Below are 27,495 nucleotides of genomic sequence, written 5' to 3'. Positions count from 1 at the left end.
AGAAGTGTCTGGAGAGTCCTAGGAGATGGTAATTGGAAAAAAGCTCTCAGGTATTTTTGAAGCCTATAGGATTCCTTTTAAAAATGGAAAGGGCAAAAGTTTTTTTATCATTTACATACCATCTTCGACCTGTACTTGGCTTATTGAAATTTATCAACTGACTATTGATGAAATTTCTCGTGACTTGATTTGAATTTTCTTCAATTAATTGAAATTTACCATCAGTATACGAAGTTTCCACTTCTGTCATTTCAGTGTGTTCTTTATCAATTAATGCTTTCAATTTACAAAATTTAAGTAGATTGTACATTACGATGTACTTGATACATGATGTTTTCTTTAGGAGTAGGATCTGATTTTTTGAGTCCGGCTTGTGTTAAAATTCCTGTTTTATTTTCCGTGCGAAATAAATACTTGTCCGTCACATCTACATTATCAGCATTGTTCTTGCTAAAAGTTTTTATTGGGGATGATACGGGGTTATCTGAAATTTTTTTTGAAAGGGAACAAGGTCCTACAGTATCGTCTTCATCTCGATTACAAGGTGATTTCTCAAGACTAATTGAGGGGCTATTAGAAATAGGTGCGTTGATGTCTTCAAGCTGAACAGAAATTTCAGATGAAGAGTCAAGACATACAGTTCAGACAGGGTCATTTGGGTGTTTGAAATCAGAAACATCGAAATTCGATCTTTCCTTAAGGGCGTCCTTGAATTCTTGCACTCACTTCTGAACTTCATGGTTGTTGAAAACTATCAATAGCTTCGCTACTCTGTTCTTGAATGGTTCAGAGCCTTGTGGGCCTACATGTTAGTCTTACTATTGTACCGCCTATACTTCGCGTTGTTCTGAATTCAGTGTTGCTGGATTTGAGGTGTTGGTATCCGATCCGATATCTTAATTGTCCCCGTTACTTGCACCTGCCTAGGAATTGTAGTTTACTGTGAGCTCTGCATAAGCAAAATTTTCTTACTAATAATTACCGCCATCTATAAAAAAGAACGGTTACTTCTGGAACCATTCTCTTAGTTCGCTTTAAAAGAGTAGATCGATATTTGCATCATTTCGTTGCAGTAATCTATTATAACATTGTACATATATGTTTTACCACAACATCCATCACCCTGAATGAAGAAGAGTCTTTCGTTAATTGTTGTGAATTTAATTGTTGTGAATTGTACCGCCTATACATCGCGTTGTTCTGAATTCAGTGTTGCTGGATTTCAGTTGTTAGGATCCGATCCGATATCTTAATTGTCCCCGTTACTTGCACCTGTCTAGGAATTGTAGTTTACTGTGAGCTCTGCATAAGCAAAATTTTCTTACTAATAATTACCGCCACCTATAAAAAAGAACGGTTACTTCTGGAACCATTCTCTTAGTTCGCTTTAAAAGAGTAGATCGATATTTGCATCATTTCGTTGCAGTAATCTATTATAACATTGTACATATATGTTTTACCACAACATCCATCACCCTGAACGAAGAAGAGTCTTTCGTTAATTGTTGTGAATTTAATTGTTGTGAATTGTACCGCCTATACATCGCGTTGTTCTGAATTCAGTGTTGCTGGATTTCAGTTGTTAGGATCCGATCCGATATCTTAATTGTCCCCGTTACTTGCACCTGTCTAGGAATTGTAGTTTACTGTGAGCTCTGCATAAGCAAAATTTTCTTACTAATAATTACCGCCATCTATAAAAAAGAACGGTTACTTCTGGAACCATTCTCTTAGTTCGCTTTAAAAGAGTAGATCGATATTTGCATCATTTCGTTGCAGTAATCTATTATAACATTGTACATATATGTTTTACCACAACATCCATCACCCTGAACGAAGAAGAGTCTTTCGTTAATTGTTGTGAATTTAATTGTTGTGAATTGTACCGCCTATACATCGCGTTGTTCTGAATTCAGTGTTGCTGGATTTCAGTTGTTAGGATCCGATCCGATATCTTAATTGTCCCCGTTACTTGCACCTGTCTAGGAATTGTAGTTTACTGTGAGCTCTGCATAAACAAAATTTTCTCACTAAGTATAACCGCCACCTATAGAAAAGAACGGTTACTTCTGGAACCATCCTCTTAATTCGCTTTAAAAGAGTAGATCGATATTTGCATCATTTCGTTGCAGTAATCTATTATAACATTGTACATATATGTTTTACCACAACATCCATCACCCTGAACGAAGAAGAGTCTTTCGTTAATTGTTGTGAATTTAATTGTTGTGAATTGTACCGCCTATACATCGCGTTGTTCTGAATTCAGTGTTGCTGGATTTCAGTTGTTAGGATCCGATCCGATATCTTAATTGTCCCCGTTACTTGCACCTGTCTAGGAATTGTAGTTTACTGTGAGCTCTGCATAAGCAAAATTTTCTTACTAATAATTACCGCCACCTATAAAAAAGAACGGTTACTTCTGGAACCATTCTCTTAGTTCGCTTTAAAAGAGTAGATCGATATTTGCATCATTTCGTTGCAGTAATCTATTATAACATTGTACATATATGTTTTACCACAACATCCATCACCCTGAACGAAGAAGAGTCTTTCGTTAATTGTTGTGAATTTAATTGTTGTGAATTGTACCGCCTATACATCGCGTTGTTCTGAATTCAGTGTTGCTGGATTTCAGTTGTTAGGATCCGATCCGATATCTTAATTGTCCCCGTTACTTGCACCTGTCTAGGAATTGTAGTTTACTGTGAGCTCTGCATAAGCAAAATTTTCTTACTAATAATTACCGCCATCTATAAAAAAGAACGGTTACTTCTGGAACCATTCTCTTAGTTCGCTTTAAAAGAGTAGATCGATATTTGCATCATTTCGTTGCAGTAATCTATTATAACATTGTACATATATGTTTTACCACAACATCCATCACCCTGAACGAAGAAGAGTCTTTCGTTAATTGTTGTGAATTTAATTGTTGTGAATTGTACCGCCTATACATCGCGTTGTTCTGAATTCAGTGTTGCTGGATTTCAGTTGTTAGGATCCGATCCGATATCTTAATTGTCCCCGTTACTTGCACCTGTCTAGGAATTGTAGTTTACTGTGAGCTCTGCATAAGCAAAATTTTCTTACTAATAATTACCGCCACCTATAAAAAAGAACGGTTACTTCTGGAACCATTCTCTTAGTTCGCTTTAAAAGAGTAGATCGATATTTGCATCATTTCGTTGCAGTAATCTATTATAACATTGTACATATATGTTTTACCACAACATCCATCACCCTGAACGAAGAAGAGTCTTTCGTTAATTGTTGTGAATTTAATTGTTGTGAATTGTACCGCCTATACATCGCGTTGTTCTGAATTCAGTGTTGCTGGATTTCAGTTGTTAGGATCCGATCCGATATCTTAATTGTCCCCGTTACTTGCACCTGTCTAGGAATTGTAGTTTACTGTGAGCTCTGCATAAGCAAAATTTTCTTACTAATAATTACCGCCACCTATAAAAAAGAACGGTTACTTCTGGAACCATTCTCTTAGTTCGCTTTAAAAGAGTAGATCGATATTTGCATCATTTCGTTGCAGTAATCTATTATAACATTGTACATATATGTTTTACCACAACATCCATCACCCTGAACGAAGAAGAGTCTTTCGTTAATTGTTGTGAATTTAATTGTTGTGAATTGTACCGCCTATACATCGCGTTGTTCTGAATTCAGTGTTGCTGGATTTCAGTTGTTAGGATCCGATCCGATATCTTAATTGTCCCCGTTACTTGCACCTGTCTAGGAATTGTAGTTTACTGTGAGCTCTGCATAAGCAAAATTTTCTTACTAATAATTACCGCCACCTATAAAAAAGAACGGTTACTTCTGGAACCATTCTCTTAGTTCGCTTTAAAAGAGTAGATCGATATTTGCATCATTTCGTTGCAGTAATCTATTATAACATTGTACATATATGTTTTACCACAACATCCATCACCCTGAACGAAGAAGAGTCTTTCGTTAATTGTTGTGAATTTAATTGTTGTGAATTGTACCGCCTATACATCGCGTTGTTCTGAATTCAGTGTTGCTGGATTTCAGTTGTTAGGATCCGATCCGATATCTTAATTGTCCCCGTTACTTGCACCTGTCTAGGAATTGTAGTTTACTGTGAGCTCTGCATAAGCAAAATTTTCTTACTAATAATTACCGCCACCTATAAAAAAGAACGGTTACTTCTGGAACCATTCTCTTAGTTCGCTTTAAAAGAGTAGATCGATATTTGCATCATTTCGTTGCAGTAATCTATTATAACATTGTACATATATGTTTTACCACAACATCCATCACCCTGAACGAAGAAGAGTCTTTCGTTAATTGTTGTGAATTTAATTGTTGTGAATTGTACCGCCTATACATCGCGTTGTTCTGAATTCAGTGTTGCTGGATTTCAGTTGTTAGGATCCGATCCGATATCTTAATTGTCCCCGTTACTTGCACCTGTCTAGGAATTGTAGTTTACTGTGAGCTCTGCATAAGCAAAATTTTCTTACTAATAATTACCGCCACCTATAAAAAAGAACGGTTGCTTCTGGAACCATTCTCTTAGTTCGCTTTAAAAGAGTAGATCGATATTTGCATCATTTCGTTGCAGTAATCTATTATAACATTGTACATATATGTTTTACCACAACATCCATCACCCTGAACGAAGAAGAGTCTTTCGTTAATTGTTGTGAATTTAATTGTTGTGAATTGTACCGCCTATACATCGCGTTGTTCTGAATTCAGTGTTGCTGGATTTCAGTTGTTAGGATCCGATCCGATATCTTAATTGTCCCCGTTACTTGCACCTGTCTAGGAATTGTAGTTTACTGTGAGCTCTGCATAAGCAAAATTTTCTTACTAATAATTACCGCCACCTATAAAAAAGAACGGTTACTTCTGGAACCATTCTCTTAGTTCGCTTTAAAAGAGTAGATCGATATTTGCATCATTTCGTTGCAGTAATCTATTATAACATTGTACATATATGTTTTACCACAACATCCATCACCCTGAACGAAGAAGAGTCTTTCGTTAATTGTTGTGAATTTAATTGTTGTGAATTGTACCGCCTATACATCGCGTTGTTCTGAATTCAGTGTTGCTGGATTTCAGTTGTTAGGATCCGATCCGATATCTTAATTGTCCCCGTTACTTGCACCTGTCTAGGAATTGTAGTTTACTGTGAGCTCTGCATAAGCAAAATTTTCTTACTAATAATTACCGCCACCTATAAAAAAGAACGGTTACTTCTGGAACCATTCTCTTAGTTCGCTTTAAAAGAGTAGATCGATATTTGCATCATTTCGTTGCAGTAATCTATTATAACATTGTACATATATGTTTTACCACAACATCCATCACCCTGAACGAAGAAGAGTCTTTCGTTAATTGTTGTGAATTTAATTGTTGTGAATTGTACCGCCTATACATCGCGTTGTTCTGAATTCAGTGTTGCTGGATTTCAGTTGTTAGGATCCGATCCGATATCTTAATTGTCCCCGTTACTTGCACCTGTCTAGGAATTGTAGTTTACTGTGAGCTCTGCATAAGCAAAATTTTCTTACTAATAATTACCGCCACCTATAAAAAAGAACGGTTACTTCTGGAACCATTCTCTTAGTTCGCTTTAAAAGAGTAGATCGATATTTGCATCATTTCGTTGCAGTAATCTATTATAACATTGTACATATATGTTTTACCACAACATCCATCACCCTGAACGAAGAAGAGTCTTTCGTTAATTGTTGTGAATTTAATTGTTGTGAATTGTACCGCCTATACATCGCGTTGTTCTGAATTCAGTGTTGCTGGATTTCAGTTGTTAGGATCCGATCCGATATCTTAATTGTCCCCGTTACTTGCACCTGTCTAGAAATTGTAGTTTACTGTGAGCTCTGCATAAGCAAAATTTTCTTACTAATAATTACCGCCACCTATAAAAAAGAACGGTTACTTCTGGAACCATTCTCTTAGTTCGCTTTAAAAGAGTAGATCGATATTTGCATCATTTCGTTGCAGTAATCTATTATAACATTGTACATATATGTTTTACCACAACATCCATCACCCTGAACGAAGAAGAGTCTTTCGTTAATTGTTGTGAATTTAATTGTTGTGAATTGTACCGCCTATACATCGCGTTGTTCTGAATTCAGTGTTGCTGGATTTCAGTTGTTAGGATCCGATCCGATATCTTAATTGTCCCCGTTACTTGCACCTGTCTAGGAATTGTAGTTTACTGTGAGCTCTGCATAAGCAAAATTTTTTCACTAATAATTACCGCCACCTATAGAAAAGAACGGTTACTTTTGGAACCATTCTCTTAGTTCGCTTTAAGAGAGGAGATCGATATTTGCATCATTTCGTTACAGTAATCTATTATAACATTGTACAGATATGTTTTACCACAATATCCATCACCCTGAACGAAGAAAAGTCTTTCGTTTATTGTTGTGTATTGTACCGCCTATACATCGCGTTGTTCTGAATTCAGTGTTGCTGGATTTGAGGTGTTGGGATCCGATCCGATATCTTAATCGTCCCCGTTACTTGCACCTGACAAGTTGAAATCCTGGAGTCTTCTGTCTAGGAATTGTAGTTTACTGTGAGCTCTGCATAAACAAAATTTTCTCACTAAGTATAACCGCCACCTATAGAAAAGAACGGTTACTTCTGGAACCATCCTCTTAATTCGCTGTAAGAGAGGAAATCGATATTTCCATCATTTCGTTACAGCAATCTATTATAACATTGTACAGATATGTTTTACCACAATATCCATTACCCTGAACGAAGAAGAGTCTTTCGTTTATTGTTGTGAATTGTACCGCCTATATGTACATCGCGTTGTTCTGAATTCAGTGTTGCTGGATTTGAGTTGTAAAGCTGCGTTTATATTGCGCGAAATTGTTAAAAGAAGTAAAACCCTATCCCCCTACTCTATCACGTATAATTTGAGTAGCTAATCTGACATTCATAATTCTATTTTTATAATTAATGTGCTGAGACGACAGGGAATTAGCCTACCTTAGACTTCCTTCTCTTTGTGTGTTCTGTAATTCCTTGACAATTTGCCAAAAATCCTGTGGCGGTCTGCAAATTTGTTTCTGCGAACGTATTTCTCGGCAGTTTTTCCATATCACATGGATCCAGTTAGCAGAAAATCTTCACAGTCCGGTCACAAGGATACGAAAAATAGGATTTCATATTTGTGGTACTTAGATCACATATTAAATTTTTGAAGGTGGCAATATTTGTCTGTGCCCCGTCACCAGTCATTAACTTAACTGCTATTCCAACTTCATACAATTGTAGTTATGAGTTGTGTTTGAATATTGGAATCCGATTTACTTATATGAAAATATGCTACGGGGCACTTGAAATTTTCACTGAAACTAACAAGAAGAAAAAATAGAGCCTCTGATATTCAAAAACCTGGGTTAGGAGGCCTGGTTCACAGTTCAAACTTTGTAACCATTTTTTTATAGTTCTACCAGTAGGTAGAACAAAATACTGTTTGAGAAAATTATACGCTTTTGGTGAGTAGAAGTAAAACGTATGAGCGAATTATTTCATTATTGAAGAATATCTCCTTTATTAGAGATGCTGCAATTCTCCATCAGTATTTTTCAGTAAAACAAGCTCAAGGGGAATACCTTGAAAAAATTGTAATATCTGGCTGAATTTCAAATCTGAACTTCGAAATTATCTTCAAGTTTAAACCTGCATTGACAATTAGGTTATGATAGTGTAAACAAAAACACCCAAAGAGATGGATTGTTCTTCATCTTCATCTCAATTCGACATAATTTTCGTCGTATTTTGCTACCTGGGAAGCCATTTTAGTACCCATAGAGACTGGGTAAATATAAAAGTTTCACCAGTGATTGACTTTACTGTGATTTTAATTGCATATAAACTTCTCACAATTGAAGTTATGACTTCTATTTCAATTTATAACATTTCTTTCCAATCGTTCATATAAAATATTTAACATTATTCGTGATGAAAGTGAATAGTTGATGCCATCTTCATGATGGGATCAGAAAAATATTGTTAATTATTTTACCACGAATAATGTTATTTGCTGTTCCAATGTAGAAAAGCAAAATGAATTTAACGCTAAATTCAATGAATTCTTTGTGGATCCCCTTATGTTGAGAACAAAACAACATTACAATGTTTTCCTTTCGCAACTCGTTAATGATGGTTTTTTTGATATGGAATGTATTTATTCTAGTTGGAATAGCATTGAATACTTGTTGAGAAAACTCATGAAAAATAGTAATACATGTCCTGGATGGATTAAGCATTCTGCAATTACTACGAGTTTTTGCTTTAATTAGAGCATTTGCGGGAATATCCCTATATGCCTCTATTATTTCCAAACATTAATATTTTTCTCCTCTGCGTTCACCACTGCCCAAGTCCACGATTCCTTCAATATAATCGCCGGAAAAATTATATGACAGCCCAGGACTTAGAGCAACTTCATCAAACATGAGGATACAATATCTCTCTGATCTTTTCAGCTCACCAATCGCATTTCCCAAACTTTCAAATATTTGGGAATTGATGCCACACTCAAACGGAATGTTACTAAGTAAATTCGTCAGCGTGCGTTTTGAAGGTAAACTGAATATCCTAGATAGATATCTATATCCTCTCCCACCTTGTTTATATAAGGAAAGGACAAAAATTTTGTCGTCAAGAGAAAACCGACGACCCCCCTTTCCAATTTTTGGTTCGCTTGTTGTGATAAGAAAAGTTTAATGTTGTTCTGTTCACATTGTTGAGTTTTTCCACGACATTTGAATTCCTCAAGGCCTTCATTGTCCCCTTCAAGGCTGTGTTTCTGTTCGTTAGCCTGAGAACTTTCTTCTTCATAGTCCTCAGCTGCTGTAACAGAAACAGTTCTCCAGCGCTCATCTTTTTTGTATTAGCTGAAAAAATTTTATCGAAAGAGATTTTAAATTTTATCAAGAAATATACCTTTCCTTGAAGGTGTCCTCGAAAACGACCCACTCAGATTCTTAACTTCTGTCCCAAGACTCATTTCCATCCTTGGTTCAGATTCTGAATAATAATGCCAATCATTACATTCGAAAAACATTTACTAAAAACTCTATACATATACCTTCTTGCACATCTTCCCATTCCGCATTCTCCTGAGGTACAGGATCAGTTACAGAGTCAGCGGCAGGTTGTCCCTGCAGAGGATCCTCATCCATTAATGGTTGAGATTCTATAAAATAACAAGTTACACTTGAACAAATAATTACAAAAGATAGTACCTTCTGGGGTATCTTCACATTGCTGCTTCTTTTTTGAACCAAATGTCTCTGTTACCGATGAAATACCTTTTCTTCTGCTGTATACCCTTTTAGGAACAAGTACCCTCAATTATTTCGGGGAGTCTTCTAATTTGAAAGTTGAAGGTTGTGCTCGACTTGAATATTCTGTAAATAGTTTGTTTTGACTAATCAAGAAATCACATCTTGAGTACATAACTTCTCGATCAGATGGTTTGTCTTCAGTAGGTTTCAGCAAAGATATATCTTTTCTTTATGGATCAGCACGATCATCTGTAAAGACAAAAACAGAAGTTTGAAAGAGATGCTTTATCACTAATAACTTCTTCATTACCAGGTAAGTTGAGTGTTGGTAAGGAGAATTTTTTCAATTTCTTGTACGGTCCCACACAATGCGGGTCGAAATGCTCCTCGCATATTACATATAAATCAATTCTTTTTGCGATGTCGCAAAAATTGCGTTGATGAGAAGGCTTGAGGCGTCTTGGTGAGACGGCCATGCTCAGGTGATTGTGAAGCGATGAGTGGTGTCGGCTGGAACATAACCTGCAAGTTTGGTTACTGCGCCAAGAGTTGACATTCCAGTCATCAGATTGAACATGTTGTGAAGTTACTCGTTATATTCTTGAAATAGACAGAAGAAGACCACAACAAAGGAACATATGATATGTTCAAAGTTGCTAGGCTTCGATTTTGGCTCGTTGAAATAGTATTTATACAACCTGGTAGGTGTCTACGTAATATTGGTAGAACACTTTCTACTTGTAAAAACTCGAAACACATATTGCAGCATGGGTGGGGTAAAAAATGTTATCATTCCTGAAGTTACTTCGACAGGAGGATGATCATTCACTCTCTTCGATGCACCAAATATATGCGTAAACCTTTTCCCTTTCATATATTTTCTCTGGACAGTCAACAAAATCGCCTCTTTTCGACCAAAGCAACTGCATGAATATGTTTACATAATGCAGTTATAAATGTGTAACACTGACATTGATACTTATGAATACATATTTTGCATTGGTCACAATACATGGTTCTGCATTCATCGTCGCACATATCGTTATATTTAACTATATAAAATTTACCACTTACCGACGTCGAGAAAACCCTAAACTCACCAGGATCTGATACTAGGACTTTGTCCTGTACTTCTTTTTCAGCCTTTATATGAACTTCTCGATTCACTCTGCTTTGGTAGGAATTTGTGTTGGATCTCTCCAAATCAATTATTTCTTCCACATTTTATCTTTTACAAGATCTTCTAAAAAATCTAATAATTTTTATATTCTGAAATCCATATATTCCGAGAAATCACATAATTAAAGTGTATAAATATTTAAATATTTACCGTCGGTTCTGGTTTCCCTTGAATACAATAGAGATACAAGTGATAAAATACAATAGTGATACAAGTGATAAAATACAATAAATTGTATTTTATCACTTATTAAGGCTCTCAATAGCCATGTTAGTGTTAATATCAACATTTATCCTATAGCAGTGGGACCACAATATAATTCTTTCACCACTCTGAAAATAGTGTCTGAGACAATATGAAATTAGAATTGAGTTTCCTAAATTGCTAACATCACAACTCATATTTCAAAAAATTATATTCACAGTTTTCTTCCAAATATTTGAAATACTCCTCTTTCAATTCAAGCAATTTGGTTGTTCCCTTCAATATCTGCCTCATTCTGTGTTTCATTTCCTTTTTGTTTTCTATTTTTTTCAATCTATTTCTGCTTTGGATGTTCCAGTTCCTTATGACATGCCATGTGCAAAACAAACGTCTTGGCTTGTCATCCTTCACCATTTCTTGGCACCATGCTTTGAAATATTTGGCATCATCATCTGTCATAAAATACTCACATTTGATATATTCTCCAAGCCTTTCCCTCAATGACCTAAAAAAAATGTTTTGGATCGTTTGATGCAAACGATTATATATCAAAAAGGATACAGGGAATCCAACATTGTTCTCATCTTCAACTAAAACAATGGTCAATTCATTATTCCTCATGTTGGTTCCATGAGTGCCATCAATACAAATAATTCTCGAAATAACGTTTTCATTTCTAGTCTGACGGTAGATTATAAAATTGGATTTCGCCTCGACTTTTGAATCACCCTGTATACAAGAATCAGTTTTTGAAAAATTTAGCATCATCCCATATGGGTGTTCGCAAATTCACCGTAGCACAAAAAACCAAAATGTTGTCAATATCTTTGACTAGTATCAATGGTGAGGGAACAATCTTTATTTTTTGGTTCACTCTTTCCATATGAACCCTAGCCTCGGATATTGCTACATTCAATGTAGCTTCTTCCTCAGAAAATTGCTTCTTATTCTTCAGAAAAACAGGTCTAGTCAATCGAATTGAATTCTTTTCACAAATATTCTCGATTAGAAAACCTTTGTCAACCATCACCTAATCTTTAGAGGGTTCTAGTTGTTCAATTATTCTTCTCTGTTTCAATATTGACTTATCTGAACTTCTGCCTTCATAACTGGAATTTCAGTAAAATTCTTGAAACAAAGTGGTGAATTCTTTGATATCTCTTTAGAACTTGGCCACTGAATACAGCCTTTCAGGATGTTCGCTTAGTCTGCAATATATTCACTGAAAATATTTTTTACAGTAGTTTGAGAAACCCTGATCAGAAATGACAACACTATAAACTTCATCGACATTTTCAGTTTCATGAATACCCAAATGATCCTTTCTTTGGTACTCACTTTATGCATTTTTCGATGTGGGTAGAACTTGGAAATTAACTCAACAAAATAATTCTACATTTTAAAATTTGAAATTCCAGTCAAGGAATTCAACTGCTCATCTTTTCAATGGTGCTTACGAAGTTCCATGTCAGATCACCACTCCGCACTTGAATTCCTTTATCTTGATGATATTCCACTAGATTCTCATTTTTAATAATTTGAAAAATCAATGACGCCTTCATAACTGATGGTTCATCTTCATTCAAGTCAGAAATTTCTAATACCTTTTTCTGCTTGGGTGTCTGTACTATCCAACTCATGTGAATGAATTGCATCAGTTGTGAGTTGTGGATTAATATGCTCACCTCTAAAAGCACTTCGATTTTCTAACCTCAGTTTGCGTCATGCAGTGCTGGCCCTATTAATTGTCTTTGAAAATTTCCTTTCTGGTAAATTTCCAGAGCTTTCAGTTTGAGGGCTTTCATGGTACTGTATGTAGTACCGAACATATGAAAAATGAAGATAAAAAATTCATCAACAAATTATATTGAAAATTCATATACCTACTACTGACCTGTAGCAACATAATTGCTATCCTTGAAATAGAGGAAACAAACACGCATGCTGTTGGTAACAGGTTTCCCCATCAATAATCTTCTCATCTACTCTTTTCATCTTTCAACTTTCTCCAACATGCCCAAGCTATTAGAAATATAACTGTGGAGGCATTTTTCTTGGGAAATTTATGAAAATGAATTGCCCCGTTTTTACCTTTTCTTGAAGAACAATTGTAAACACAGCAGTTACAATTATGAACTGTTTTCTTTTTAGTACTAATACCTTGTTCACTCATGGTGATAATAATTTAGCCTGAAATGGTGGTACCATAATTTCGACGCATGGATTCTATTTCATCAGCTTCATTCTCTTCTTCCACCCATTGTTGTTTTTTCACATTGAGATCAACGTTAGAAGTTTTCGCAGCATATAATTTAGATCTGAGACCAACATAATCGGTCATAGATATTCCATTTTTTCATCCTTCATTATAAATATATGAAACTTTTTGTTTTTTACGCGGAATTCCATACGGATTATTCTCAGGGTTTTTTCTGGTTGATTAATGAAGAGGATAGACCAGTTTCCATTCAATATTTCATCCTCCGAAAAACTTTCGGTTTCATTTACTCTTTCAGATTTGCCTTGCTTGTATCACACAGAAAGTCATCTGTTTCCACTGAGTTGCCAGGTTTAACTCTTAGCTTTTTTTTTTGGAACTGTAAGTGTAGATGGTACCTAGTTCCTTTCAAATATTCTAAAAGTGTGTTCTTCACTGTTTGCCTTCCGTGTTCCTTCGTTCGTTGAGTAGGGAGGACTTCATTTCTGCTGAAAGGATCCCAGTAGCTCTGGGATTCTCTGGTTTACCCGTTCAATATGGACTCTTGTCCTCGCAATAAATAAATTATTTTCAGCTTCTTGAAGAGTAAACTGTTTTCTATTCCTCGTAAATGGTGGTCGTATAATTTCATCTTGTTTTCCATACAAATGTCATCGAGTAGAAATCCTCTATTCACCACCAGTAGCTCTGGGCTATCTTTGTCGGAAATCGTGAATCTTTCTTTTGTAGAAGGGTTTTGTAGTTTGGAGATTCGAAGGCGCTCTCTTAGTAACTTTGGCTTGCGTAGGTATTTTGGGAGCACTGAGATCTTCATTCTCGAGATTACCAGCCTATGATCAGTCCAGCACTCCAAATCTGCTCTGGGTTTAGTGTCAATACCTCTTTGAGATCTTTTCTTCTCACGATTACATTGTCGAAATAATGCCAATGCCCTGAGCGCGGGTGGCGCCAGGTCCCTCTTGAATGGGGTCTCGTAATAAAATAGGTGTTCGTTATACAGAGATTGTGTTCTGCGCAAAGAGCCAGCAGACGTTCTCCGTTCGAATTGACGCTGTCTGTGCCGTGTTTCCCTATTATTCCTGGCCACAGTTCTGAGTCTTGACATCTACCCATTCTGGCGTTAAAGTCTCCAAGGAGAATAATTCGTTCCCTTTTTTTGATTTTACTTAATGTAGCAACGAGTGTTTCGTAGAAGGTGTCCTTTAAATTGTCAGAGGAGTTCAAAGTGGGTGCGTATACTGCAATGATGTTCACAAACGTGTTATTTGCTGCAGGAAAGCGAAGGGTCATTAAACGTTCTGAGATGCCAACTGGATTTTCGTTTAGTTTGGCGGCCAGGTCGTTTCTGATTTTCCCTTCCGGCAAGCCCTTCCAGAAACGCTTGTTCTACCAAGCTACCTTCGTCCGAAAAGCGTGTCTCGCTTAGGGCAACTACATATTGCAATGGATGTTCGTTGCAGTTCCTTATCGATTAGGGCAGTTCGCCTCTCTGGTCGGTCGGCCTTAGGGTTGTCTAGCAAGGTTCTGACGTTCTATGCTGCAAAAGCTATGTGCTTTTCATTGGTGGTTGTACGATGATTCACTCGTTCAGGCACCCTCCTCCGGATTATCTTGTGGCACAGGTATCCTGAGACGATAAGGTCTAAGACACGTAACTTAAGCAACGCAGATAACCGTTTCCTGCTCAAGCCAATATTTAGGCTAGGTAATTGTTTGAAACAGAGTTATACCGCTCATGTTCGGTCAACCACCATTTTTTTTAAATTGTACAATCTTCTACAATTTTTTCATCCGACGTGAATCCTGCACATAGGTCACTGACAAAGGTTATTACACCATTTGGAGCAACAACAATTAAACCCTTCACAGTGTTCTGGTGTTTATATGAATTATATGTGGATTTTTGTTCCTTCACGGACGACGGCTTTATGCACTTCGGTACAGTACAATTCGACAATTTGTAAATGTACTAAAACAAGCTGGCATACATTGTTCATTCTTATTTCTTGAAGGTATACTTTCCATTAGTTGGAGAAATATAATTTCATGGAGAGCGTAAACCCATGTTGATATAATGTTTGAAACAGTTGCTTGGCTGCAATTAAACCTACAGGCCAAATCATTGTGGAGTAAATTTAATCTCAGTTTCATCAGAGTTAATAGTAGCTGATCTTTTTTAGGAATGATGGCTACTGTCCACCCCAAAATTTCGAATTCAATTCGAAATTTTCTTAGGCCTCTAAACAGAAACCCGACGAAGTGTTAATACTGAAGCAAATTCATTCGATTAATTAATTTAACTATCTGAATAGAATAATATTTCTTTCTGTTCAAATACAAAATTCCACATCATCGATGGATGCTTCAATCCTTATATGTATGCCATATATGCAGCCAATGCCATTTGGAAAACCCATCTTTGCAAATTCCTCTGGAATGTTTCTGCGTTCAGTTACTGATTGACAAATAATAACTTTGCCATCTACTACAATGCTGTAGGAATTTATCTCACAAATAAATTGAATCTCTGAGCTACATCTCTAAATGAGGTAGATTCATTACTAGAAAACCATAAAAAGGCTAATATACATTTCTCACTGCCAATTCGTTCAAAGCCAGTATCTTTCTTGGCGTAATATTTCGAAGCTTCTAACTGATCTCTCAGTTCATGCACAATATATCTCTACTTCCATGAAATATTAATTTAAAAAAAGATGTACATTTTCCAATATGGAATACACCAAATAGATCAATCAAATGAAAGAATTATCAATTGATACAATGATCTCAATAATGTTTATTTCAAATATCAGTATAACATGTGAAGAAAACAGGTCAAACACACTCAAAAATAATACAGAAAAATCACATAACTTCAAGTAAGAAAAAATATTGCTGGGATTCTCATCAACCAGCCCTAAAATTTCTCCTGAAATTTATCACCAGCATCTGGATATCGTCTATTAAAATTTTGGCATGTTGTTCACCGATGTCCTTCAATTCTGATGCCAAATATTTCGAAAATAATTCGTATTCATCTGAAATATGCACTTTTTTTTCCGTTATGCTTTTAATGCTGCTGGATAAATCCATAAGAAGTGAATCAATTCCACTGGCATCACTGCTATCTGTCGTACTGGTATCTGACTGGTTTTTCCTTCGTTTCGGAGTAGGACTTCTGAATGCATTGCTACAAGACGGAATAGAGGAACTATATATGTTCTTCTTCCGTATCTGATCCAAGTAACCGTATCGATAGGTATATTTGAAATGGTCTCCCTATTTGATTCTTCACCACATTTATACATAAGGAAAGAAGCTCATGAGGGGCCAAACAGGTCTGCTATTTGCATTAGCACCACTTCTCCCCAGTTTCCCTTTTATATGGATTTCTTTCCTAAATTTTTCACGCGGGCCTTAAAACCTGGTCTTTGCTTCCATCACTAAAACGTAAATAAATAATTAGTACTTGATACTATCACTTGAAGCTTTTAATACATTACCTGTGCAACCTAAGGTGGTTCCATACAGATATCCAACAATTTTCCTTCTGTAGGTTAGATTTATACCCTTTATCTTTTTGTCGTACAAGAGCTTGAAATTCGATATACACTGTAGCAAAGCGAATTTCACTTCGGTTCGCAAATTGATAGCAAATGCAACTTTACTCTTTTTATTTCATGCTGTTCAATGAACAGACTTGTCCTTATTGGCAAATTAGTCTTATATTTCTTAAGAACAGGCTGTGAAAACATGTTATTGTATATTTATCATTTGTTTCTCTATAATGTTTACTTGAAGCTTTTTCGATTTCCAAAGAAATTTTCTTTTTAATTTCTTTTGAATCATCCTTTCAGGATCATTTCCTTCGTGGAATTCAGAAGAAATTTCGATTACATCTTTAGCATATTGGCATTGTCGACAAATTGTGACTAAATCTTCCATTGCTCTTTGAACAAATATACACTATTTTTATGGAAAATCAGCATTGGTATATTCAAATTTATATACCATTTCTCGATTAATTCGAAATTCTTCATATCAATACAAGCAGCAATTTCTTCTCTCGGGAATTTTCGGTTGCTTTCATCTTTTTAATTGTCATCAATATCACCAGAAACCATTTTAATGAAGTGATGTTAGCATACATTTATAATAATTTTATTTTTTATTTTTTCGTTATTATTGGATTTCAGAACTCCGGATGTAAAACTCAAATATTCTACCAATGCCATGTTGTTCAAAAATATAAGAGTTCCATTAATTAGCGCGAAACTAAAATCTGTCACGATTCTGCTAAACAATGGCCATTTTTTTCCTGCTATATCGCAAACTATTTAAATTGCGCTAGAGCGTAAATTTATTTAGCTTCATCAGTTACTCACTCTTCTGCCCTCTTTGCATTATCCTCGATTCCGAAAGCTAATTCCTTAAATCGCTGGTCAAGAAAATTAGCTTTCGAAACAAGCTTGCTCGTTTCGAAGCAACCTAGTCTTCTTGATATTCAGGGCTATTCACTAAGCAGCTTTAGTTGATCATTTTAGGTGATTTCATCAAGTATCTGTCGTATAGTTATTCTTTCTAAATTCTCTTGTAAATGTCATATCTATATATCATAACGAGAAATCATCCCATTCAACATAGTTAAAAATGAAATCTCGTTTTTCAATTATTCTGATTGGTTTTCATATCCACAAAATAAAATGTTATGGAAAATTTGTAAGTTGAGGCTCTCGGTGTTGGAGTTGTTTTATCATTACTCTTCTTAGAAGTTGGTGTATTTACTTAGTGTAAACGTCAATACAAGCCGTTGGCATGGGTTTTTTTTCTAATTCCTTTAAATAGGGAAGCCGCCCATTCAAACTTAAAACACCTATCTTGAAAAGCATGATGCCTCATAAAAGAGGGTTCATGATTGGACAAAATAATAATAGGAGTGCGCTTCACATTAGCTTGTGGTTTGCACTTCACATTATATGCTATCTTGTCACCCCCAAACAACATTTTCAAATTCTCCATTTCTGAAGATTCATAGTTAGGTTCGTTCCAGAGCAGAATCCTTTTGTTATAGCAATCTTGGTACGCGAAATGATTGGTCTTATTAGGGTTGGTCATCTGACCAGCGTTCAAGAAATAATCTCGAACCCCATCAAAATAAACTTACTGTTGTAACATCTTAAAAACCTTGCCCCCTAATCCGAGTCCTGTGCTTGGTAACTTCGTATATCGCTTTTCGCGATTTCTAGTAATTCCATTATCTTCTGGAATGCTTCGGATTTCCTCGTCATAGTCATATTGCACCGGATATCCGCGACACGCCAAGCCTCCTGCGGTTTTTCCTGCATCTTGGCTTTGTATTGGAGACTGGGAAAGACTTGAAATTTCACATATGTGTCTTGCATCGGTACCTCCAATGATAAATTTCTTGGCTGACCGTCCTGAACAACAGTAATAGAGGATAATATTTTGCCAGTCTCTGGCTCTGAGCGTTTCGATACTTCTAGGCCGGCGTAAAAGTCTTCGGCGGCCTTCTTGCGCTTCCTGGAATGCCTTGAAGGAGCAGCGACAGGATTTGTTGGAATAAGGGCAGTCGTGGGTGCACGTGGTCATCGTGAAGGCTAACAAGCATAAAGTCTCCTGGGTAGGAGACTGCTCGTTCAGCCAATCGGTTAGCCACGTACTCAGCTCTTCCTCGGTCTTCGCATGCGTAGACATCTGGGTAGTAAACTCTATTGTTTTGCCAGCTTTTTTTACTGAGGACTGTACTGTAACTAAATATAATTTCATGGAGAGCGTAAACCCATGTTGATATAATGTTTGAAACTGTTGCTTGGCTGCAATTAAACCTACAGGCCAAATCATTGTGGAGTAAATTCAATCTTAGTTTCATAAGAGTTAATATTAGCTGATCTTTTTTAGGAATGATTGCTACTGTCCACCCCTGGGTATACAGAGTCAAATTTTCAAACAGGTCTTACAGAAAATCAAATATATAGACAGTAGGCAATCCAGTATACATATTGACAAGTTTGTTGTTATCCTTTATGATTTCAAAAAAAAAATATCTGTTCGAGAAGTTCTGTAGTTGCCTTTTCAGTGTTTCATTTTCTTTTTTTTTTTAATACACTTCTGCATGTGAATATTTGAAAATTTCTGACAATTTGAAGAACATTTAGCCAGATGATCTGAAAATTTTTTAAAAACAAACAGTCACTAACCTTAATCTTTCACTCCTCAAAATATAACCAAAAGATTAAAACTACTTACAATACAGTCAAAGATTATACAGTTAACTATATAATCTTTAAATACAACCAAGAATTAAAGAAACCGCTTTTAGTTGATGAATTGGTTTGATAAACAAAAACCACTAATATTTTGTTTGGGGAACAGCTGATTATGGCGAATTTAGCGCCACCATCTTATGACATGAATGTCATTCGTGAATTTACATTTCGCACGACATGGCAACGTTGGATTTAAATGCTCTTTCTAGTCGCTCCTGCCCTTGACAGGTTACTTTCCCTCCATTCCATAACCGAAAACTTAAGTTTTAGGCAAAGCACAGACAAACGCACAAACTGTTTCTGTTTGACTTCCGACTGTGTAGGTGTAGGTAAGGTGGTAGAATGTGGTTTCAATTCTTGGACCCACGTGGTCGTTTCTCGTGCGTTAACGAAATGTTCGTTAACGTAGTGCGAAGGAGAAAACTTGAAAACATGGTAAGTAGTTTTTTCATTGTGTATTTTTCTTGGGAATGATCTGTTATAGTGAAAGTATGACTTCTAGAGAGTAAATGAGTTAATACAACCTGTATTTAATTCGAAAATATCTACTATCGAAATTATAAAATGAACCTTTAGCATCTCAAACTTCCCGATTATTTCAACAGACAATAACAGGTGTTCGTTTTACATTGGCCTGAGGCTTACATTTTACGTTACAGGATATTTTATCCCCACCAAATAACATCTTTAAATTTTCCATCATTCCAAAATAAGATGCGTTTATTGTAACAATCTTGATATGCAAAGTGATTTGTCTTATTTGGATTAGTCATTTGTCCAGCATTTAAAAAATAGTCCCTTACCCCATCAAAAAAAAAGTTTTTATCCGCAGAAGGCGGTGACACAATTACAAGACAATTTTGTTTCGGCACTCTACATTCTAAAATATCAACTAATTTACTTTTGAATTCCGCTACTCTATCACCCATTTGAAAGTCTAATGAATCATTTACTATTTGTAACGACTCTTGATAAGTATAATATACGTAATAAACATCATCTAAGATCTAAGGACCGCGCACTCCACAGACACTTTGTTTCGGGATTAAAATGAAACTCGCGATATTGTTCTAACTTCCATTGATTAATTTCTGTAGCTCTTAAATCCAATGCATCCTTGACGAATTTGTTATCTAATCGAAGAAGTGCAATATCGGGGTTTTCAATATATTCTTTGGTAAACACAATGTCCGATAGAGGGCATATAGCGTATTTCTGCAACATTTTTACAATTTTACCAGCTACTCCGAGTCCTGTGTTCGGCAACTTAGGATGTCGTTTTTGGCGACTTCCAATAGCTCCATTATTTTCTGGAACGTATCGGAGTTTTTCGATATCGTCATGTTGCAGCGGATCTCCGCTACACGCCACGCCTCCTGAGGTTTCTCGTCCATCTTGGCTTGATATTGTAGGCTGGGAAACACTTGAAATTTCAAGTAGGTGTCTTTGACTGGAACCTCCCAAGATAAATTCTTTGGTACACCTTCCTGAACTACTGTAATACTGGATAATATTTTCCCAGTCTCTACTTTTGAGCGTTTCGATCCCTCGAGGTTTGCGTAGAAGGCGTCGACGGTCTTCTTGCGCTTCCTGGAAATTTTTGAAGGTACAGCGGCATTAGTCAAGAAAAAGGCTTTTGTGATTCATTATCCTATTCCTGTGAAGTCACAAGGATGACATAAATATTTATAAAATAGAGCATCTCTGTACCTAGTAGAGAATGAAATATGGAGTTATAGGCCTGCCGCAGACATGCAACTTTTCAGTTTTGCAACTGTTTAGTTGCAGAATTGAGCACAATGAATTTATATGGGGCCGCGCCGACATGCAACTGAAAAGTTGCAGCGATTGCCTTTGTGTGCGCCCTCGAACCGCTTGCAATCAAACTGTTGCGCAACTGTTTAGTTGCATGTCTGCGGCAGGCCATAAAGTTATTAAACGTAGTATTACACGTTCAAAGTAGCATTAGGACATATACTATCTATAATCTATAATTTCAAGCGAATAACCTCAAGTGTTTTCAACACTGTAAGGGCATTTTATTTCCAGAACTCCAAACTAATCATTGTCGAATAATTCAACAGGACTGTTTTCACTTATTAGCAAACCACAATTTCTTACATTGCGTTATTACAGTTTCTTCAATATACTCTACGTTTCATAAAACTTTTGAGAGGAATGATAAGAAGAAAGTTGTTTTAACGAAGTTTCGAGTAGGAAAATAATTATTTTTCTCATCTTCTCACTTGCATTATCAGCTGCAACACCATTCCATTTCATCGACATCGTTATCGTCATAATTATTACAATTTTGAAGTTAGGATGAAGATCTTCCTCTAGCTTATTATATAAATATTGAAACGAGGATATATCCTGGATTCATCAAAAATTTCACTAATGCTAAATATTTCATGGGAGGATTATAAACTAAATTTACAAGATCTTGACATTTATTTGCTGAAGTAACAACAGTCTGTCAATATTGATTCCTAATCAACGCTTTCCCCTCGACGTGAACAGAAAAGCGATGATTCAAGTGGCCAAATATACTCAAATATAAATTGAATCCATGGACCCCCAGTCAAAACGATTCAGAAGGGGCTAAAAAATCCATTTGATGCCAAAATCGAACTCCAGAGCTTCTGGGAGAAACATGCTGGGGGCCCAATAGAGATACACTAAAAGGTCTTTTGAATCTGTAAAGATCATAAATTCGAAGATATTTCAAAAGATTCTCTTTTTTGTAGAGCTGAAATCAGATGTGTAGCGATTGTTTCGTAAATCTTTCATTTTAATAAATAAATACACCTAGCAGATAATTTTTCATTCCATTTTGATGTTTGAAGACGACATCATTCAACCCATAGCAACTAGGGTGAGTTGACAAGCTTATCCACGTAGTGAATTGATTTTTTTAAATCTTTCCCTTGTTCCTGTGGATTGAATAACGCCCTACCAACAATCCAACCAAGCGATACCTTTCATGTCATTTTATGAATTACATAATTCTCTGGAAAGTGATATCATTTGCATCCTAATCAAAATGCAATGAAAATTTCTATACAACACGTGAAATATAAATCTTTATAAATCCGAAGAAATTAAACTTTTTTCCCATGAAGAAATTTTCATCTCACTTCTTGTACTTACAAATAACTTTTGTTTAGTTCCTTGTTATCAGATCGATTGAAGTTTGGACATGCATAATGTGCAAAAACTTATTCAATTATTATTGGAAAGGTTTATTTCTCTTCTTTCTCCTATTGTTATGTCTGTAATCGGTACTGTAGGCATAAATTTGTGAGGCTTCCATCATCATACAAGGTACCTTTGATGGGAAACTAATGAATAATTATGTTAAATAAATCTGTCCACATTCTTCAATCCAATAATATGGTAATCAATAGGGAACAGTGTGATTTCTTTCAATTATAGTTTATTGTTCGGAGCCTTACAGGTTGCTTGAGGTCATGTTCAGTAGTAGTTCCTAAATAAATGGTGTTATGGTTCACTCACTGATCATATCTACGGAGAATCTGCCTAGGTGTTCTTCGCCAGGTGTAGATTGATGCCACCCACTAAAATTACAATGGTGGTTCGATATTCCTGTTAGACAAAAATTGGACTACAGGCAGATTTTTATTGGTCAACGAACTTCATCAGAAGTAATAGTGAAAGGGGCATCAATATGTTGAAGTGGGGAATCAATGCCGTAAATATGACTGAATGAAGACCATAAAAGTATCCTGTATGGTTCTGCACAATCTCCTTTCAATGAAATACATAGCTTCCACAGATAGATTGGAACTTTCGAATATTTTTCAAAATCACCCATTCTTAGATAGGTAGAGGAATTCTATGAATGGCTGATCAACCATTGAAGCCAATCAAATTTAGTACCTACGGAACCAATTTCAGAGTGTCTAATCCTACTTAGATTGATTTTTTCTTAGTTTTATTTTTACTTGAGCCTGCAAAATTTACTCATATATTGAATAAAAACATATCGAATTGAATGGCTGGTATTGGTTGCAAAACCATAAAACTGAAGAAACTAAGGTACATTATTTCCACCATGTTCTTACCATCTCTACAATTGTTTCGCTAGTTCAACCAACTAAATGGAAATCACCTACCTTGGTATTATAATTATTATGCAATTCAGTTTCTTTAAGTTAAATCATGTTTTTGTGGCATGTTTTCGAATTCTTCTGGTATGATGAAACAAGGACTGAACTATATTCAAGTTTCTTCCATCAGTTATGAATGAGATCATCGACTATGATGATTACATCTGATTTTCGATCTACTCTAAAAAGATACCTAGCTACTTCGTTGTGTTAACATCGTAGATTATAGTAATAATAATAACACTATTCAATCAATAAAGTATAATTAAAAATACAATTTTTATAAAAATACAATTTTTATAAATACAACAATAGATTGTACATAGATCAAATTCAAAAGTTCCTAAATTAATGTTCATTAATTTTTGTCGTAGTAAAATATCATATCACTCATTATCAGTCTCTTAAATTGGTTCATATTATTCACTTGAATAAAATAACTAGCCGTTAATCTATGCTTTCTAAGAACTTACCAATTTTCGTTTTTATGCAGCGCTGTTGTGACTTCAGCGAATTCAACAATTTCATAATAAACTTGAGTATCCACACTTCGATAAGGTCGAATATTTGAATCAATCCCTTCCAAGTATAATATGAGGTGTCCAACAAGCATACAATCCTTTATGTGGTAGTAGTAGTAGTAGTAAAATTGTATAAGCTGAAAGCTACAATGTTCATACAATAATGGTATGAATCTGGAAGTAATGAGCGAAAGAAGAACAAGTCACTATCATCTATTTTCTGCTCGCCGGATGTCTGTGCTTTGTTTTTTTTTTTAATGTCAAGCCACGCGATGAACGCTCTGTCTGCATCACTTGGCTGAGGAAGTACTTTTTTTTATAAGAGGTCTGGATTTCGGTTGAATATCAGTTTCGTTGTCTACAGACATCTCATCTACAAAAGGTACTTGTCGTGTGTCAACTCAAGGTGCGTTGACAAGTAGTGGGGTTTTTTTTTTTGCTTCCGGCACCAGATTTTGGTGGCTTGAGCGACCTCACATAAGCGGCACTAACATTTTTCCACCTTTCTCGGCAAACTTGCCTCATCCTTCAAGGATAATTAGCCTTGCTAATTTTACACTAATTTGTAAGCAACTTGAAATGAATATTCACTGCCTCGTTGTCAAAGTCTTATCCAAAAATGTGAGTAGCTCAAAATGCTTGTGGTTTCTCGTAAAACAATCTGCGTGTAATTTTTGTAATAATTGTTTCTTCAATCCGATAAAATGATTGATGAACTGTTGAGAAAACGTAAACTATCAATGAATCTGAATTGTATTTTGTATTTTCATCGAATTTTGTGAATTTTATATATTTTTCCTTATTTAGTGGTGAAAGAGAAACGGAGAATGTGCGTCATATTTCGATTTTGTGAACCGTTACTATTACATCAAATGAAATTATTATTACCATTCTTTGCATCTAAAATGTCTCTCCACATTTTTTTTACAATCAGTTTGGTCCTCTGTCCATGGGAAGAGTGGAGGACGCTCTGAATCAAGTTTTATGAGAGTTTCTTCATCTTCCACAGTCTAGTAGGTGAGGTTGGCATTTGAGAGGAGAGGCATCCTTCCCCCTTACCCCCCATTTTAACGAAGCTTTAACAAATACTTACAGAAGTCTTCTACTAACCTAACTTAAAACTAATCACAACACAAAACAACGAAATGAACAAAGAACATATGTACAAGGTAAGAAAGCCTCATGGTCTCCAAATTCTCCATTTATTTAATCTAAAATTACTATTCATTTCATCTAAAATGTCTCTCCACAATTTTTTTACAATAAGTTTGGTCCTCTGTCCATAGGAAAAGTGTGGTCATAAAGTGGAGGACGCTCTAAATCAAGTTTTATGAGAGTTTCTTCATCTTCCACAGCCCATACACTTCTTTCTTGAGCTCCTACTTATTGGATTGAATCTTCTAGTTCTTCAAGAACATATCACGAAAAGTTGGATCTTAGAATATTTCAATATTGAAAACAATACACAACGTATGCATACATCTCAAAAAAGATTCATTTATTCTATATATAAATTTGTCATTTTGAGGTCAATTATATTTTTAGTCCACTTTGGCTCAACTTTTCTCGTGTTGGTTGTTTTGGCACGTTTAGTTGGTCGGTACACAAGATTTTTTGTAATTCTGCTAGTGGCAGGTCATTTTCATAATCGTCCTCGTCATTGTCATAATGAACCTCAATCTCTCCTAGTACGTCACTTGGTAAAAACGAAGTACCACAATTGTCCTCGTCAATTTCATCTTCATCAGTTTGAACGTCTACATCAGGAGGTAAATGGTAAATGCCATCATAGGGACATATTGCCTGTAGGTGATCAACTGTACCCAAATGAGTACAGTGGGACCATATGGGTTAGTATTGTTTCCTAACTCCATCAATTGTTCCTTATTTAAGGTCTCATAATTTTCAGAGTAGAGAGTTTTGTTGTAATTAACTAATGAATCTTCTTGTGGAAAGCTTGATGCAAAAGGTTCAAGAACTCTTTCCAAAACTGTTAAACTTTGTTAAGCCTTGCGAATTTCATCCTCCGAAATCATACCCTCCAAGAAGGGTCTTAAAAAGTGTTTTTCATAAAATTGCATCACATTCTGCGGAAGATATAACGATGAAAATGTTGTTTAATAACTCCATCAATTGTTCCTTATTTGAGGTCTCATAATTCTCAGAGTAGAGAGTTTTGTTGTAATTAACTAATGAATCTTCTTGTGGAAAGCTTGAGGCAAAAGGTTCAAGAACTCTTTCCAAAACTGTTAAACCTTGTTAAGCCTTACGAATTTCATCCTCCGAAATCATACCCTCCAAGAAGGGTCTTAAAAAGTGTTTTTCATAAAATTGCATCACATTCTGCGGAAGATATAACGATGAAAATATTGTTTAATAACTCCATCAATTGTTCCTTATTTGAGGTCTCATAATTCTCAGAGTAGAGAGTTTTGTTGTAATTAACTAATGAATCTTCTTGTGGAAAGCTTGAGGCAAAAGGTTCAAGAACTCTTTCCAAAACTGTTAAACCTTGTTAAGCCTTGCGAATTTCATCCTCCGAAATCATACCCTCCAAGAAGGGTCTTAAAAAGTGTTTTTCATAAAATTGCATCACATTCTGCGGAAGATATAACGATGAAACTATTGTTTAATAATTCCATCAATTGTTCCTTATTTAAGGTCTCATAATTCTCAGAGTAGAGAGTTTTGTTGTAATTAACTAATGAATCTTCTTGTGGAAAGCTTGATGCAAAAGGTTCAAGAACCTTTTGCCCTTACATCTGTGCAGGAAGTTGTAGATCGGCATAGTCTACTGCAAACCAACGGCTAACAAATAGTCATTGGAATTTCTATTAAGGTGATCAGCGGAAACATTACCTGTGTTAATGGACATCACTTTATTAAATCGTTGTTCATTAAACAAATATTGTGTAAGACACAACAGGCTAATATATATTACGGGGTAAACTGTGTATCTTTTAAAGGACAGCAATTTAAAATTCTCCTGAATCTGTTCTTCAGCAAACCAAACACCCTTTCTATACTAACACACACCGATGATAAGCTCATTTTGAAATAAATTTGCTGATCAAATAAATGCCTGTTATTTCTATAAGGTACCATCAAGTGTCTATGAAGGGTATAAGCACTATCATCACCAACCAAATGATGGCAATCTTCTGGAAAGTAAGTCTCTGGATTATTGAAGTAGTCAGATAGATACCTCTGACAATCTCAACACTCTGGTCGTGGATAGAGCCACAGTTTCCAATCTCAACACTCTGGTCGTGGATAGAGCCACAGTTTCCAATATACACGTGGGTAAAGTTGCATTCATGATCACAAACTGCCTAAAATAAAATATATGAAAAGTCGATGATAAAATCAAAGACTATCAAAAGTGCATTCACTCTGGCAACCATCTGTTGCTCCAACAACTTTTGAAATAAGTCCTTTTTCCCTTAATCCATTCCAAATAATTGCTGCATCATTCCTGTTGGTAGGCCAATTTATAAAATTTGGAGTCAGTTCGCATAAACTCTTCACTTCCCTTCTTATTATGCGGAAACCAGTAGCTTTACCAATGTTGAATTTTTCACATATAGACATATATACAGATAAAATTGATCAATCAACACATA

General features: G+C 35.7%; 2 protein-coding genes across 2 annotated transcripts in view; one reads left to right on the top strand and one right to left on the bottom strand.

Annotated features, from left to right (window-relative positions):
• The window catches only part of LOC123318670 (putative nuclease HARBI1), a 46,382-nt gene that overhangs the window by 2,858 nt on the left and 16,029 nt on the right, over positions 1 to 27,495 (top strand). The gene's annotated exons all lie outside the window — the stretch shown is intronic.
• On the bottom strand, positions 6,661 to 9,553 carry LOC123318669. Its single transcript, XM_044905354.1, has 4 exons — positions 9,291 to 9,553; positions 9,134 to 9,241; positions 8,989 to 9,072; positions 6,661 to 8,939 (listed from the first exon to the last, which is right to left on the bottom strand). The coding sequence occupies exons 2-4, from the start codon at positions 9,225 to 9,227 to the stop codon at positions 8,704 to 8,706; spliced, it is 414 nt and encodes a 137-aa protein (XP_044761289.1). The 5' UTR covers positions 9,228 to 9,241; positions 9,291 to 9,553; the 3' UTR covers positions 6,661 to 8,703.

This window comes from Coccinella septempunctata, chromosome 8 (genome assembly GCF_907165205.1).
Source record: "Coccinella septempunctata chromosome 8, icCocSept1.1, whole genome shotgun sequence".
NCBI lineage: Eukaryota > Metazoa > Arthropoda > Insecta > Coleoptera > Coccinellidae > Coccinella > Coccinella septempunctata.
Note: the sequence above shows the minus strand (reverse complement) of the source record. Positions and strands in the feature narration are given on the sequence as shown.